This window comes from Schistocerca serialis, chromosome 5, assembly GCF_023864345.2.
Source record: "Schistocerca serialis cubense isolate TAMUIC-IGC-003099 chromosome 5, iqSchSeri2.2, whole genome shotgun sequence".
Lineage (NCBI taxonomy): Eukaryota > Metazoa > Arthropoda > Insecta > Orthoptera > Acrididae > Schistocerca > Schistocerca serialis.
This window is the reverse complement of record NC_064642.1, coordinates 453,680,375-453,698,824: the sequence shown is the minus strand read 5'-3', so window position 1 is coordinate 453,698,824 and position 18,450 is coordinate 453,680,375. Positions and strand designations below refer to the sequence as shown.

At 37.2% G+C, this 18,450-nt stretch overlaps 1 protein-coding gene across 3 annotated transcripts in view; it reads left to right on the top strand.

Annotated features, from left to right (window-relative positions):
• LOC126481346 (SPARC-related modular calcium-binding protein 2) overlaps nt 1-18,450 on the top strand; it is an 831,237-nt gene that overhangs the window by 795,163 nt on the left and 17,624 nt on the right. For all 3 annotated transcript variants that reach the window (XM_050105041.1, XM_050105040.1, XM_050105039.1), the window contains 5 exons: nt 2,049-2,174; nt 2,732-2,842; nt 2,926-3,022; nt 11,300-11,384; nt 14,298-14,463. In XM_050105041.1, the coding sequence (XP_049960998.1) occupies nt 2,049-2,174; nt 2,732-2,842; nt 2,926-3,022; nt 11,300-11,384; nt 14,298-14,463 (585 nt within the window). The remainder of the gene's footprint in view (nt 1-2,048; nt 2,175-2,731; nt 2,843-2,925; nt 3,023-11,299; nt 11,385-14,297; nt 14,464-18,450) is intronic.

Sequence of the window (18,450 nt, the reverse complement as noted above, 5' to 3'; positions counted from 1 at the left end):
TGATCTAACAACTGCGCCAGACACTTGTTGTCTTAATAGGCATTGCCAACTGCAGTGCTGTATTCTGCCTGTCTACATATCTCTAAATTTGAATAAGCATGCCTATACCTGTTTCTTTGGTGCTTCAGTGTATATTCAATAACCAATGTTATTACTATTTGGTACAGAATCCACATACTTGAGCAGTATTCTAGAATGGATTGCATGATTGATTTGTAAGCAATCTCCCTTGTAAACCGATTGCACTTCCCCAATATTCTATCAATAAACCGAAATGTACCACCTGCTTTACCCATTACTGGGCCTATGTGATGATTCCATTTCATAATGTTACAGTGTATTACATACAAAGGTTTGTATGAGCTGGCCAATTCCAGCAGTGACTCATTGAAGTTATAGTCCTAGGGTACTACACTTTTTTGTTTCGTGAAGTGTACAATTTTACATTTCTGAACACTTAACACAAGTTGTCAATCCTTGCACTGCTCTGAAATATTCTCAAGGTTTGACTGAACAGTTCTGAATCTTCTTTTAGTCAGTACTTCATTGCAGATAACTGCATCATCTGCAAAAAGTCTGAGGTTACTATTAATATTGTTTGCAAGCTCGTTGACACACATCATGAGCAGCAAGGGTCCCAACACACTTCCCTGGGGCACATCTGAAGTTAATCTACATCTGATGACTGTCTATGCAAGGTAACATGCTACATCCTCCCCACCAAAAAGTCATCAAATTTCCCTTGAAATCCCATATGATTGTACTTTAGACAATAAACATAGGTGTCAAACTCTTTCCAGAATTCAAGAAATACTGCAGCTACTTGACTGCCTTGTCTCACATGATTGATATTTCTGGAATCGATGCTGGTTGACATGGAGAAGATCATTCTGTTTGAGATAGTTCATTATGTTTGAGCTTAGAATATGTTCGAAGATTCTACAAGAAAACGATGTCAAAGATATGGGATGGTAGTTTGTAAATCACTTCTGTTAACCTTCTCGTAGACCCTGGACTTTCTTCGAACTGCTGGGCATGAGTTTTTGTTAAACGGATCTATGATACACTATAGTTCAAAGAAGGGATACATCTGCTGCAAATTCAGTATAGAATCTGAAAACAATTCCTTTGTGCACTGGAACTTTGTTCAGTTTCAAAAAAATGCAGCTGTACCTTGACATTACAGAAACCAACATTTATTTCACTCATCTTTTCAGTGGTAGAGGGGTTAAACTGGGGCAATTTTCTTGAGTTTTCCTTTTTAAAGGAACATTTGAAAACAGAGTAAAGCATTTCAGCTTTTGGTTGGAATCGCAGACACTGATTTACTATGAAATAACTTATCCAAAACACTCTTACCACTAACTTATGAAAATATAGTTCCCAAAATATTGACATTAATTGCAATAGGTGAAAGTATCATCTGTTCAATTTATTTTTAAATTGACCATAATGCGGGGAAAAACACACAAATATTGATACAATAGAAATGAGTTCTTCTGAACAGGTATTTGACAGATAGACTACATAAGCCAAATATAGTTTCATTCAGTGACCCCAGCATTCAACATACTAAGCCTAGAGTATCTGATAGGCAATCTGGATCATAAATTTGACAATATTAGAGAAGGAAAGTTGCTACTCACCATATAATGGAGATGGTGAGTCGCGATAGGCACAACAAAAAGATTCACACAATTACAGCTTTCGGCCATTACGGCCTTTGTCAGCAAAACACACACACACACACACACACACACACACACACACACACACACACACGTCTGCAGTCTCAGACACTGAAACAACACTGCAAGCAGCAGCACCAGTGCATGATGAGAGTGGCGACTGGGTGGTGGTAAGGAGGAGGCTGGGGTGGGGTGGGGAGCAGTGCCTATCACGACTCAGCATATGGTGAATAGCAACTTTCCTTCTCTAATACTGTTGCATTCCATCCTGGATTTTCCATTGTTGGATCATAAATTTAATTGTTACAGACATAATTTTTTGTATCAATTTTATGTTGCTAATATTTGCCTCTTTTTCAGCTAATGATTGTCTGTCTGACAGGCGGTCAGTATTGGAAGAACAGAAAGCTGGCAGTGATAAACTGTATGTGCCAGAGTGCACTCCTGATGGGCGCTTTCAGAAAATACAATGCTACAATTCAACAGGTTTGCTTATATTCATATTTTTCTCGATGCTTTAAAATGTGGAGATAAGAATTAATTTTGTATAATATTTATTTTCTAATTAAATAAGTCTGCTGATAAGTCTGTAAATAATAAAGGCATTATTCTTCAGCTTACATAGGGTATTCCTGTTATTATAAAGTCACTTCAGTACTTTTTTAAACTTCCCGTTAGCCACCAAACAATTATTGTGGGTAAAACTTAATTGTGGCCATCACAGACAACAGACAAAATTAGAAAGGAACAGTTCGTCAGCAAAGACACAAGTTGGAAAACGATGAGGAAATGTACTGCATGATGAGGGCCATTAAAACCTAACAAAGCAACTGGAACATGACATCACAGGAATACAGAACCATTTTCAGGAATAATCATAAATAAAAATAATACAATATTGTATCCTACCCAATATGTATATACATTTGTAGGTGGTGAAAATAAGTTCTGATTGATAGGTAGTGTTGTATTGTCATGTTCAATTAACTATTTCACACAGAATGTGACATCTTTCATGTTGTTAATTATGATACCATATGCAGGTTATTGTTGGTGTGTTCATGAAGACAGCGGCAAGCCAATACCAGGAACACCTGTGAAAGATCAGATACCAAAATGCGATGCAGTTCCTGCTCCAAGAAGGCCAATGAATGGTAATGATGTTAGAGTAAGGCATAAATAGAATAAGTTCAATGTGTTTCACAAGTAATTTTAAAATTGGTGTACTTCGATTTAGGTTGTTCTGAGCCCCGTAAGCAGTTGTTCCTTAAAGAGCTTATGGACATGATGTCAAAGAAAATGATATCTGCAAGGAACAGGACCAGTCAGGAAAGGTAATAAACAACACATCTTATTATATTACCTGACTATGTTCAGCAGTGTGTGTGTGTGTGTGTGTGTGTGTGTGTGTGTGTGTGTGTGTGTGTGTGTTTCCTAATGCATCCCCCAGTTTTTTACTCTTTTTGTAAGGGTTAGAAAATTAAATAACAAAGGAAATAATTTGTTGTCCTGTCAGTATATTTTAAAAGAAAAATGACCTGTGTAAAGCCTAAGGCGGCCACACTCTAATGATTTATAAAGATTATTTTTGGATCAATTATGAATGTAAGTAGTTATCTGTAGAATCTAGCATTTACAGAAGTTAAAGAGCATTTAAATAACAAAGTAAAGTTAAAGTGTAAGTACCCTTGACTGAAAACTTTAAGTACCATCTCAATTATGTATGTCCTCATAATCAAAGAATAATGAATTGTCTAAAGTTTCCCACTACACAACTGACACAAAGTATTGGAACAAGATAACTGGCGTTCTACGAATTGGGGCATGGAATGTCAGATCTCTTAATCCGGCAGGTAGGTTAGAAAATATAAAAAGAGAAATGGATAGGTTAACGTTAGATATAGTGGGAATTAGTGAAGTTCGGTGGCAGGAGGAACAAGACATCTGGTCAGGTGGATACAGGGTTATAAATACAAAATCGAATAGGGGTAATGCAGGAGTAGGTTTAATAATGAATAAAAAATAGGAGTGTGGGTAAGCTACTAAAAACAGCATAGTGAACGCATTATTGCGGCCAAGATAGATACGAAGCCCATGCCTACCACGGTAGTACAAGTTTGTATGCCAACTAGCTCCGCAGATGAAGAGATTGATGAAATGTATGATGAGATAAAAGAAATTATTCAGATAGTGAAGGGAGATGAGAAGTTAATAGTCATGTGGGATTGGAATTCGACAGTAGGAAAAGGAAGAGAAGGAAATGTAGTAGGTGAATATGGAAGGGGGGGTAAGAAATGAAAGAGGAAGCTGCCTGATAGAATTTTGCACAGAGCACAACTTAATCATAACTAACACTTGGTTCAAGAATCGTGAAAGAAGGTTGTATACATGGAAGAGGCCTGGAGATACTGGAAGTTTTCAGATAGATTATATAATGTTAAGACAGAGATTTAGGAACCAGGTTTTAAATTGTAAGACATTTCCGGGGGCAGATGTGGACTCTGACCACAATCTACTGGTTATGAACTGTAGATTACAACTGAAGAAACTGCAAAAAGGTGGGAATTGAAGGAGATGTGACGGGCAAAATACCCTCAGACTTCAAAAAGAATATAATAATTCCAGTCCCAAAGAAAGCAGGTGTTGACAGATGTAAAAATTACCGAACTATCAGTTTAATAAGCCACAGCTGCAAAATACTAATATGAATTCTTTACAGATGAATGGAAAATCTGGTAGAGGCTGACCTCGGGGAAGATCAGTTTGGATTCTGTAGAAATGTTAGAACACATGAGGCAATACTGACCTTATGACTTATCTTAGAAAATAGATCAAGGAAAAGCAAACCTACATTTCTAGCATTTGTAGACTTACAGAAAGCTTTTGATAATGTTGACTGGAATACTCTCTTTCAGATTCTAAAGGTGGCAGGGGTAAAATACAGGGAGCAAAAGGCTATTTACAATTAAAGGGAAGCAGTGGTTTGGAAGGGAGTGAGACAGGCTTGTAGCCTATCCCCAATGTTATTCAATCTGTATATTGAACAAGCATTAAAGGAAACAAAAGAAAAATTCAGAATAGGAATTAAAATCCATGGAGAAGAAATAAAAACTTTGAGGTTTGCTGATGACATCATAATTCTGTCAGAAACAGCAAAGGACTTGGAAGAGCAGTTGAACGGAATGGACAGTGTCTTGAAAGAAGGATATAAGATGAACATCAACAACAGCAAAATGAGGATAATGGGATGTAGTCAAATTACGGGCGATGCTGCAGGAATTAGATGAGGAAATGAGACACTTAAAGTAGTAAAGGAGTTTTGCTATTTGGGGAGCAAAATAACTGTTGGTTGAAGTACAGAGGATGTAAAATGTAGACTGGTAATGGCAAAGAAGGCATTTCTGAAGAAGAGAAATTTGTTAACATCGAGTATAGATTTAAGTGTCAGGAAGTCGTTTCTGAAAGTATTTGTATGGAGTGTAGCCATGTGTGGAAGTGAAATGCAGACGATAAATAGCTTGGACAAGAAGAGAATAGAAGTTTTCAAAATGTGGTGCTACAGAAGAGTGCTGAAGGTTAGACGGGTAGGTCACATAACTAATGAAGAGGTATTGAATAAAATTGGGGAGAAGAGAGATTTGTGGCACAACTTGACTAGAAGAAGGGATTGGTTGGAAGGACACGTTCTGAGGCATCAAGGGATCACAAATTTAGTATTGGATGCCAGTGTGGAAGGTAAAAATTGCAGAGGGAGACCAAGGGATGAATACACTAAGCAGATTCAGGAGGATGTAGGTTGCAGTCGGTACTGGGAGATGAAGAAGCTTGCATAGGATAGAGTAGCATATAGAGCTGCATCAAAGCAGTCTCTGGACTGAAGACCACAACAACATCCTCTCAGGTTCAGTAGGTGGAGAGATCTCTCTCATACCCTGTATACCAATGGTCACAACAAATTTAGCCATTCATTTTAAGTGACTTCAGTTCCCAATGAAGGTTTCATTTGTAGTAACAATAAATAAGACTCAAGGTCAGAGGAGGGGGAGGGAGTTTAGGGTAGATATATATCCAATTCCCGTACACGCTCCCAATTCCCGTACACGCTCCCAATTCCCGTACACGCTCCCAATTCCCGTACATATTTAGTAATGGCAAAGTATTGCCAGGTTCACTAGTACTTCATATTACAATAATACCATAGTTTAAAAATGTGTCTTACTACAACTTTTAGATACAGAAGGTAGATTGTACTTTTATATGTAAACTATACGTGGAGGGTGTATATGAAAGCCTGTTAGTTACCTAAATGTGTGGAGTAGATGCATGGTTTATATCAAGGCTTATTTACTTACCAAATGTCTGGAGTCTTATATATATATATATATATATATATATATATATATATATATATATATATATATATATATATAATGGAAGGAAACATTCCACGTGGAAAAAATTGTATATAAAAACAAAGATGAGGTGACTTACCGAACAAAAGCGCTGGCAGGTCGATAGACACACAAACATACACACAAGATTCAAGCTTTCGCAACAAACTGTTGCCTCATCAGGAAAGAGGGAAGGAGAGGGGAAGACGAAAGGAAGTGGGTTTTAAGGGAGAGGGTAAGGAGTCATTCCAATCCCGGGAGCGGAAAGACTTACCTTAGGGGGAAAAAAGGACAGGTATACACTCGCACACACGCACATATCCATCCACACATACAGACACAAGCAGACATGGTGAACCGGAAAGAAACTGGAGATCTGGAATGAAAAAAGGCGAAAAGGCGTTGGTTACAGCTGGGCTATGTTGGACTTGGGTTGGTAGACAACGATGTGCATACAGGTTAGGTGGTTGTGTTGCCGCCAAAACACGTTAAAGGACGGAGAAATTCGGGAAAATTTCGAAAAAACTGCGTGTAGTATATTAAAAGGAGTGGTATTGTGGTGGCAGATAATCAAAATGAGGCTAACAATTGTTTGACGAAGAAATAATGGCGTTAAAACCCGTGGGAAGCGGCTAAAAATGATCAGTGATGTGGGAAAAACGGAAATGGAAATAAAGCGAAAGTTATTAGAACTGGCCGAAATGGTTGTTTAAAAGGTGAAAGGAGCTGTTTGTGAACTAGAAACGGTGGATATTATAGCGGCGGTAGTGCTGAAAGCGGCAAAAAAAATATTTTTTTGGTTATGGTTTGGAAGTGGGTTACGTATTATTGAGTATATATATAGGCGGGATAAAATAGTATAGCAGATTACGGTAAAAAGGAGAAGGTGAATACAAAGTGAAACTACTGGCAAAAACAGAAAGAGGAAAATAAGACGACAGAAAAGATTTCGAAATGCAACAGTGACAATAACAAACGTAATTGTTGGATTCAAATTAGTGATATCAATATAATGGAAGGAAACATTCCACGTGGGAAAAATTGTATATAAAAACAAAGATGAGGTGACTTACCTAACAAAAGCGCTGGCAGGTCGATAGACACACAAACAAACACAAACATACACACAAGATTCAAGCTTTCGCAACAAACTGTTGCCTCATCAGGAAAGAGGGAAGGAGAGGGGAAGACGAAAGTAAGTGGGTTTTAAGGGAGAGGGTAAGGAGTCATTCCAATCCCGGGAGCGGAAAGACTTACCTTAGGGGGAAAAAAGGACAGGTATACACTCGCACACACGCACATATCCATCCAAACATACAGACACAAGCAGACATCAAATGTCTGCTTGTGTCTGTATGTTTGGATGGATATGTGCGTGTGTGCGAGTGTATACCTGTCCTTTTTTCCCCCTAAGGTAAGTCTTTCCGCTCCCGGGATTGGAATGACTCCTTACCCTCTCCCTTAAAACCCACTTACTTTCGTCTTCCCCTCTCCTTCGCTCTTTCCTGATGAGGCAACAGTTTGTTGTGAAAGCTTGAATCTTGTGTGTATGTTTGTGTTTGTTTGTGTGTCTATCGACCTGCCAGCGCTTTTGTTCGGTAAGTCACCTCATCTTTGTTTTTTTTATATATATATATATATATATATATATATATATATATATATATATATATATATATATATATATATATATCAAACTGATAAGACTCCAGACATACTATATATATATATATATATATATATATATATATATATATATATATATATATATATATATATATATATAATTTTTTTTTTTTTTTTTTTTTTGAAGATACATGAAATATTCGTGAGTATGTGTTCAGAAGGATTTGAGCTGAAACATAATAGTATAAAAGAGAAGATCAGGATTTTAATGTCCCATCAGTGTCAAGTCATAATGTGCAGAGCACATGCTCAGATAGAGGAAGGACAAGAAAAAAAAATCTGGTTTTTCCATTTCAAAACAATCATCTTGACATATGCTTTGATTTTGGGAAATCATGGAAGAGCTAAATCTGGGTGGTCAGGCAAGAATTTAAACACCATCCTCGATAATGCAACTTTGGAGTCTTACCATAAAGAATTTGGTATAACTATTCTTTAATATCTTTCATCACTTAAGGATCTTAGAATTGTGCACTCGATCACAAGTTTATTAATTCAGATGGACAGTTTTGTGAGAATGTTACTTGAAATACAGTGGAAAACATGTTATGCATCATGGAGGATTTCCTTGGAATTCCAAGAGTGCACATTCAAATTTCAGTATTATGCCAAACTTGCTCAGTGAAATAGCCATCAAATCAAGGGTAAAAATGAGACCAAGTGTCAGTATGCAACAATAATATCAAAGGGTGTAATATTAGATGATGTGTAAATTCAAGAGACAATGAACAGTCTCCAAGAAATGAGTACACAAATCCACAAATGTGACCACAAGATGGGATGGCTGCCATCTTATCTACAGGGCTGTACTGACTCTCACAGCTTGATTAAGAATGTTACCTCAACTTGGAATACTGTGATTGGTATTGACCTGTCTGTGCCAACAGTTTGGCAACCTCTGGTGTTGACTTGTTTGATGATGACATGAACTACAAAGCATTGGCTTCTGTTGTCCAGAAGCTATGAAGGCCTCTGACTGCAGTAGGTACTTGAGTACCATCACTAGCACACTGAGTGATGAAATGTAATGTTTTCAGATGAACCCTGTTTTAACCTGCATTACAGCAATCGCTACACACAATTTACATTCAATAATGGTGATCACAATCCGCCAACATGTAATCTGAACAGCAAGTAACAAATGAGGGAGATTTTAAAGGCCTAGGAACTTGCACTCCTTCAGGAAACATCATATTCCACATTTCAGCAGAATCATACCCTCCCACATTTTGCAAGGGATATGTCAACCATCTTGAGAGAATGTGTGCCACTACCCGCAGGTCTGCACATTCAGTATGATGTGTGCCATACAAAACATGTATGGCGTACGGTTGGTCAGAAAGATATAGCTTGTCATCCAGCAACCACTATTGATGTTTTGTCGGCTTGTAAACAAACCATATAAAAAGAGTGCTCTAAGGACATGTTCATATCCTCTGTGATTCCATTCCATGATGTTTAGAGGCTCTAATTGCAGTAGGTAATGACTTCACACCATACGGAATTAATACCAATCATCAATGCATTGCCATGTACACATCGTGGTACAAAGTTTAATTGCATGGTATTTCAAACATTTATTGTGTTACTTCCTTCCATACATATGTCTTTGAATGAGCATGATGGTAAAATTGAGCATTTGACAGGTTTACTGCCAGTCATTTATGTGATACACTATTTACAAATCAACCAGAAAAGGGTAGGGGTGAGTAGTGGCTTGACTTTGGTACACAATGTATCCTCCATCCACACACTCCAAGGTGTCTTACAGTGCATAAATGTAAATAAGGGTTTTCAAAAATGGTGAGTTTGAACTAATAAAGCATGTATAGGTAAACTGGTCCCTTCCTGAAAAATACATCCAAATCATTATTTCCTAGAAACATGAATATGCAGATCTTTAGGAAATGGGGGCTTATAAAGTTCCCTCTTTAAAAACTCCATTGGATTAATCTGAACTTCAAACCTTTACAAACACATTTTAAATTGAGTCACTTAAGACCGGGCTTTCTCACAAATACCCCTGTTTATCTACATATGTCTCATTAACCAATCACTCTGCACCTGCTGTAGATAACTCTTTGAGTTGTAAGCTTACAAGGCATACTGCCTTTTAAAAAAAGTAGGGTATACTTATCCATGAGAGTTAAATAATGTATCAATGTTCTTAAAAGCTTGTAACGGAACATATTAAAGGCTTTACTTTACCAAAGTATGCGATACCCTCCAAATTCAACCAGTTTAACGAGTATTTATGATTATAGAAAAGTTATTGTGTATGTTAACAATGATTGCATAACATGTCTCCATAAACAGTCAACCCATTAAATTATACTGAATAACTGACCCACACAAAAGTTAATATCACTTGATCACTGATACAGCAAATGTCATCATGTAAAAACACTAAGTTCATCTTAAATAATTAATATGAAGTACGAAAAATAGTGGCCAACTTAAGTATTTTGGATCTCCTTAAATAAAAATCACCCAGTGAAACCTATTTGTTCACTAGGAGCGTTTTCACTCAGTATTCACGTAATCAATCCTATTTTAGACGAAAACCAATGTAATTCTTAATAATTCATGTTATTTACTTATTTATACAAATTAGATAAGTCAATTGACAAACTTCTAAAAAACGGCCTTTTTGTAACAAAGAATTATTCTGTCAAGTCAACAAATCTGTCTGTCATTTTAATAACATGTTAAATTATGTCACTCGATGCAAATTAATAACTTTTCTGCACAAATTATGATAACAGATGTACATGTGACTTATAAACTATCTCTCTTTTTAGTAGTTCTTTGACAATGTTATAAATACAAGCAGCAAGAAGGGTCGGGGCGCAGTCGGAATGTCACTTTGGTAAAGTGTGTTTGTGTTAACACACTTTGAGGTGGATAAACAATGCAAAGAACATGTAAAGGAAGTACTACTTTGTGTTGTGTCATGCTCTTTGGTGGACAGTGGAACTAAGATGGCCACCAGAGTAATAAATATTTGAAGTTTATGTATTTGTTGGTTTCGCTCGTTCTTTATCATCAAAAGCACATAAAAAAACACGGGACCTCATCTTTTTACCCCTATACAACCAGTTTAGAGCCAGCATCAACATCGAGACACAGCAGCGATCCAGCAAGCAGCAGCGATTACTACAATGCATTTTAATGGTGCCAACCTAACATCAAGTGCTAACAAGCTCCGTAAATGGGAGTGAATAGTGCGATTATAGCAATTAGCAATATCTAAGACGAGGCATACATTACAAGCTCCAGAAAGAAATACTTTCTAAATTGTTTCTAGAACAAGCTACCAATTTTACCTTTGATTTTGTGCCTATTATAAATCAGTTTTATACTTTTTATGGTACCTATGACTACTGAGCAATTAAATAGAAAATATTCAAGTAATCAAACCAGAAAAACATCATATGTGGATAACATGGCTCAACTAATAAAGTGGTAGTAAGAGTATAGGGGGATAAAATTTAAGTGGGGTGATAAGTCTGAAGATTTATTTTTGTTCTGCAGCCAATCTCGACCCTTGCTACCATCATCACCAGAAGAGGAAATTGCCGTGTGGAATTTCAACGCACTTGATAAGAATAAAAGCAAGGTATGTATAAATTTAAATCATTACAAACTCATAATTCATACATCTGGCTTTTTTTCCCTTTTCCCTTTTCTCTTACAGGTCAACTAAGAACTAGGTGTAAGCTGCTTATTCAACTTTGTTTCCTCCAATACTAATCTGCCTTCTCTTCTGCTACTCATTTTCTTCTTGTTGGTGTTCTTGATACATTTTCTCTTGAAACCTTCTCACTTCGTAATTATGTTTCTATATTTTGATCTATCTTCAATTTTTGGTTATTTGTTCCACAACGAGCTTTTATCGGCAATTGTTATTTATACCAGTTTGCATCAAATAGTCATGCACTTTAAATGAAAAGGAGAGTATTTCTTAGTCTGGAATAGAGATGAAAACAGTATTAATGAAGTTTATTTTCTATAGTGATGGTACATGTCACACAATGTGTGTCATTTTTAGTGCTATCTGCAAAATATTTGGTGTACAGCTTTCCAAAGTACTGTTGTTTGTTTCACTTTAATTGATGAACTAGATATTGTGTAGCATCATAAAATTGTTTCAAACATTTTACTGTCGATGGAAACTTATTAAGCCATTTAAGGTTCATAAGGTGTATAACAGACTAGTGTGTCAAGAACCAAAAGCATATCCAACTGAAAACAGAATAACCAAATATTGCAACACCTGGTATTAACATGTACGAAGAATGGACAGTAAACAACTTCCCAATCTAGCCTCAGCTTACAAACTGGCAGCAGTAAGAGACAATCCATGAAGGTGGAAGACGCTTAGTGCCTAAACCATGAAATGTAGGTGAAGATCAAGAATAAGTAGTCTGATCCTTCAAACATGATTATCTTGAATGACATTCCAAAACTGCAACCAGAGATGAAAACAGCCAGAAAGTCCACAATATGATCTGGATGGTCAATAATTAAAAATATATGAAATAGCTGACACCATATCAGAAAAGTGTCAACAGACTATGAGGTCATTCTGAGCAAGATAGGCTCTCATTTTGTGTGCTGACCAACGACAAATACTAAGATAAATTACTTGGTACTGTTCCAACATTTTAAAAAGAATCGTAAGTATTTTTTACAGCAATCTGTTACAGTGGGCACCACTTAGGTCCACTGTTGCATTTTAAAATGAAACAGTAATCAAAGCAGTGGGAAGGATTAAGGCTAGCAATGAGGAACATACTAATCAGTAATCCTCAACCCTCTCAAAGTGGCATTCTGGTGCTAACCCAAGGTGTGAAATACACTCTTTTAACTTTCAGCCACACCTACACCCAACCACTTGTAACATGAAAGATCCAGGTACCTCCCCTATGCACTCTCACAGCATGTCGTCCTCCAGACCCATTCAGGGGCAGGGCCTTCAGGGAAAACAATCGTATCATATACCAGCTCTGCTGTAATTTCTGCACAGTCTTGTAAATGAGCATGCCCACCAATCAGCTGTCCACCAGGAGGAATGGTCACCACCAAATTGAGACCAGGAGCAGAGTTGACCATCCATTGGCTGAACATGCTCCTGAACCCAACAGCTCAACTTCAACGGCTGCTTCACAAACTATGCCATCGGTATCCCAAACACTCTCCTCCATATCAGCTTCTCTGAACTACATAAATGGGATTTTCCTTACAACACATACTTCTACCCAGTAATCCTCTTAGCCTCAACCTTTGCTGGCTACCACTCCACACTCATCTCCAACACTGTCCCCATTATACCCACTCACTCATTCTACACTCATATCTTCATTTCTGCTTTCTCATTCTTCCTCTATTCTATCTCCCCTTTCCAGTTCACTCGTTCACGCCATTGTACATCCCACAGAAATCCCTTTGCCTTCACCAGACAAAGCTCACCAGTGCGATATCCCTAGTCAGTGGGATTACTGGTTTCACCTCTCACCAGTTAGCCTTCATTCATTCATTCATTCATTCATTCATTCATTCATTCATTCATTCCTTTCACCCTACATAACCATTTTTGCCTCAATTTTCCCTTGCTCAGTCCACTTACTACAAACCTTCACACCAGTCAACCTGCAGTGCCAGTACAATGTTATCAACCTGTACTAGTTATATTTGAAGGAGGACGTTGAATGCTTAAGTGTTTCCAGTCTTGTGCATTAGTTAATCAACCTCTTAATGCTTCGAGTATATGGTGAGTTGTCACCTTTACTCATTTATTATCTATAGTCTCTCAAAGACTTCCCATTAACAAATTTTTATAATCTTCAATTGGACTTGAATAATGTTCACAGATTTAAGAATGCTGATGCAGAAGTATATTTATCTATAATAATTTGCTGTGAAAATACTAATTATCCAAAGTATACATGTAGATGAAAATTATTTTTCCAGAAGAGGTCAATGCTTAGTGAAGAAGCTTCAATCTCGAGTTCACAGTATCTGAATTTTCTAAGTGTCCTTGAAAGGTCACTGGAAGGGATGCCCCCCTCCCCCTCCCCTCCCCCCCCCCCCCTCTCTCTCTCTCTCTCTCTCTCTCTCTCTCTCTCTCTCTCTCTCTCTCTCTCTCTCTCTCTCTCTCCCCCCCTTTCTCTCTCTCTCTATAAAAATTTCTGTAGCACATGGGTCACATTCTTGTAGAGTTCTTAGAAGCAAGACTTTGAAGAAGTATAGAGTTGCCTTTAATGGCCAATTACTTCACATGAATGAATTGAAAATTGGTCAGCATTTCACTTTCTTGTTAAATGGCAGCAATAAGTAGGGTACAAAATAAATTTAAAAGGAGTTAGTAAAATACTCAAGCACACTTATTTACACAGATGTCTTCACCTAAGTAATTACAACATTACTTCAGATAAATTTTTTGGTTTCCTAATGTTGAAGGCTAGATCTAGAAAAAATAAATTTTGAAATGGCATAATTTAATAGTGTTCTTTTTTCCTTTTTAATACAGGTCCTAGAGAGAAAGGAGTGGAAACACTTCCGAACAATGGTAACTGCCAACAAGCTGTTGCGGAAATGTGGTAAAAGATTTCCACGATACTGCGACATCAATCTTGATAGGAAAATCAGTCTGACAGAGTGGCTTAACTGTTTAAGCAGCAGTGAAGAAAGCATTTGTAAGTTATTTCTTCCTTTATAGTATCAATTTTTCAAATCCAACAATCCAGTTCAGTTAAGAGATGGTGAGTCATAAAGTAACAGTAAATTGGCAACATAACATGATGTGAACAATCAAACATCCCGTGAGGGGATACTACAATGTTAGAGTATGCATTTACACATCAGCAAACTAAGATGTGGAACAGGATAAAGAGAGACAAAAATTGATATGACATTCATTGATGCACTGCATTCCAGTTTTCCCATTACAGCTCTTTCTGGTATAAATATTGAACACAGTAACACCACAGTTTTTGAAAATCTGTGTATTTCAGTGGCAACTTTGGCTGGAAAATAGAATGCCAGTATCAGATTTATCCAATCACTGATTCAGATGTTCTCAAGGACCAGTAAATGTGTACACAATGGGCATTTAGTGACAGACTCAAGGTCAAGTGTCAAGACATTCATATCCATTTTGGCTCAATATAATCATTCTTGGTATGTATTGTTACTGGTTGTGAAACATGGATCCAGCATCATACACCAGAAATAGAAAAGTAGTAGTCACAATTAGTTGCATACTTTTTCTACAGTCGAGAGCTAGTTCTACCTGAAATCCTGTGTCAGTAGTATCCTTTTCACTCTTCTGGAATTTGAATGGGCTGATTTTTTTTTTAACATTATTGGGAGTGGTGTGAATAATCCAGTGCAGCTAAAGAAAATAGTTAAAGCCAGACTGCAGTAGAGAATTTCTGTCCTCTAGAGGACTTGATGATTTATGAAAGTTATTGACTGGTTTTGCACAAACAAGATAGCTTTAACTAGCCATGGGCAACCTTTGGTGGCTTGTGGGCTTGATTCACATACTTACATAAGCTAGCAGGCCACTTTGTCATGTGACCCAACAGTGGCACTCCTAGCACATAAAGAAAAAACATTTGTGTCCATGGCTTGGTGCTAAGCTGTCCAGCTTGCCAACACAATAAATTATACTCTGAATACATTTTTTCAAGAGAACAAGAATTTATTATACAAAGAAAATCTCAAACTTTTTATCCAAACTGAAAATTGTTGTTTTAATTTTGTCTTCCCACAGTTTTTTAGGCTGATTTTGAGCGGTGTGTTTTGTAGAACAATGCCTTTTTATACTATATTCCTTCAAAAGAGATATTCACTACACATCATCTTTGTACATGATAAAGAAATAATGCTCTGTCCATTTCACCTGGAACTGGTGACATTCGGAATCTCTTTTTCTCTTCTTAACTCAAAGTAATTTTGTGAATAAAATCAGTAAAGGTGCGTGGAAAGACTTGTAAAACTAACAGACAAGTAACATAGAACTTTACAAGTGAATTGACAGCAAATAACTAGTTTGTTCGTGAAGTTATGACCCCTTGTTCAAATTGCCATATTTCACAACTACTCAGTAATTTTCATGCCAGCTTTGTCTACAACCAAAGTTTGCAATCTATCAATGTGTAGTGCAGATGAAGACAGTAAGCACTAAATAACACGTGTTTGTTGACGGCACTGACCCAGAGACCAAAATACTTCCCACACCTCTTCAAGGTAGTGAGCTGTTTCTCATAGTCTTCACATGCACATAACTTCGCTCTCTGACTAGGAGCATATTTCTCTTTGCTGTTCAGATGCAGTGAGGGCAAAATGGCATTGCACACAAGAGAGAAACCCAAAATTCATTGGTATGCATCATGAGCTGCTAAATCAAAGAGAGCTGAGTGTCCGCAGCAATATCCAAAACTTCATTCTGGGCGGAGTGCAATATGTGCACCTCTCTCCCTTGCCCACAGATTTCTTCTGCAGGCCCTAATGAAACCAATTGAGGGCCACATCTGGCCTGCCAGTGCTTTAAATTTTAAGAAAACATAGATCATCTAGTTTAGCACAGTGAAAAATATTCCACTACCTGTTAACCTGGTACACTAACAAGAAGTGATGAACAGGGTAGGAAATTCTGAGTTTTGGGTATGAATAAAATCTTGTGGGTTTTTGGGTCACATCATTTCGAATAAAACACTCAAGCTTCCGATGGCTCTCTGTGCCATCGTTGCCAGGAGTAAATAACTTCTGAATGCCAGGCCTGGCACTGTTTCCCACTTATATAGGCATGATCACAGCAACTGTCATCAACTTAAATCTACATAGATATTCCACAAACCACTGTATGGTGCATAGTGAAGGATACACTGCAGCACTACTAAGCATTTCCTTTTCTGTTCCGCTCGCAAATAGAGTGAGGAAAAGAAGACTGTCTGTATGCCTCCACATGAGCCCTAATTTCTCGTATCTTATCTTCATGGTCCTTGCGCACAATTTATGTTTGCGGCAGTAGACTCATTTGGCAGTCAGCTTCAAATGCCAGTTCTCTAAATTTTCTCAAGAGTGTATCTCAAAAAGAACATTACCTTCCCTCTAGGGATTCTTATTTGTGTTCATGAAGCATCTCTGTAACACTTACATGTTGTTCAAACTTACCGGTAACAAATTTAGCAGCCTTGCCTCTGAACTGATTCAGAGTCATCCTTCAGTCCAACCTGGTATGGATCCCAAACATTCGAACAGTACTCAAAAATAGGTCACACCAGTTTCCTATATGCGATCTCCTTTACAGGTGAACCACTCTCACCTAAAATTTTCCCAAAAAACTGAAGTCGACCATTTGCCTTCCCTACCAAAGTTCTCACATCCTAGTTCTATTTCTTATAGAGAGTGAAAATGATGCATGCACATAAGGCAAGTTGCACAGCTCACAGCAGCTCCAGTCTGTTGCATACATGTTAATGAAAACTTAAAGTAGAAAATCCAAATAGTAGACCAGCTAAAACATTAGGTTTAGCTACTTTAGCTGCAAGAATAATTGTTGACTTTGGAGATACAGGAGTCAGTAAGATCTTTTTATTCACTGATGTCTTGCCAGATAACACCTTGATTAGGCAAAAACTATTTGTTGCACAAAAGAAAGTAATTAGAATTATATGTGGGGTTCACTCACTTAAAATTTGTAGGCATCTCTTTTAACACCATAATGCCCAGCTTAGATCTGTCCAAAAGAACACCCATGGAAGGTCAACTGACCGCTAAGGTTTTTATCACATTTTTAAAAAGCTTTATTTTAGAAAATGTAATGATATTTCATATTTGTCATTGATAATGATTTTACTGTTTTTTCATAAATAATAATAATAATAATAATAATAATAATAATAATAATAATAATAATAATAATAATAATAAAAGAATAGGCCTCCGGTATGTTCTGCCAGTCGTAAAAGGCGACGAAAAGAAAAAACCACTAATAGGGCTAACCCCCCTTTTAGTGTGATTACTTGGTTCAGGACAGAACTAAAGAAGCCTCGGACAAGCGCCGTCATGGTCGGGGACGACGCTTGAACTCTATGCCCGCCCACAATGGTAACAACACTGCTAGCCAACTGGAAAATGATTTAAATCCAAATAGAGGTGTTTTGCAGGATATGCTTCCTGCAACCACCCTAGAAGGAAAACAAAGACAGAGGATGAGATGGTCAGATGAAGTTAATCGACACCTCATGTTCTGTTATTACCAAGCAACAAACCTAGGAACCAACACAACTGGATACAGTTCACAAGTATACACAACATTTATTACCAGATACCCGGAATTAAAATTTTTAACAGAACAACGACTAGCTGATCAGATCCATGTAATAATAAAAAATAACAGGATACCCCAGTCAGAATTAGAAAACATCAAACAACAAGTACAAGAAATACTGGAACAAAATAATGTGCAATCAGAAGAAGAAGAAAATACAGTAATGGACTCAAACATCCCAGAGCAAACAAACAAAGAACAACATGCATCAATTAAACAATCAGAGGAAAACGAAATCTTAAGACAGCCACCAGAACAAGCACAAATAGAACACGAAGAGACACATGTGTTAGATATAGAAGAGAAATTTCAGCTGACATATATAGAATACAAAGACACAAAT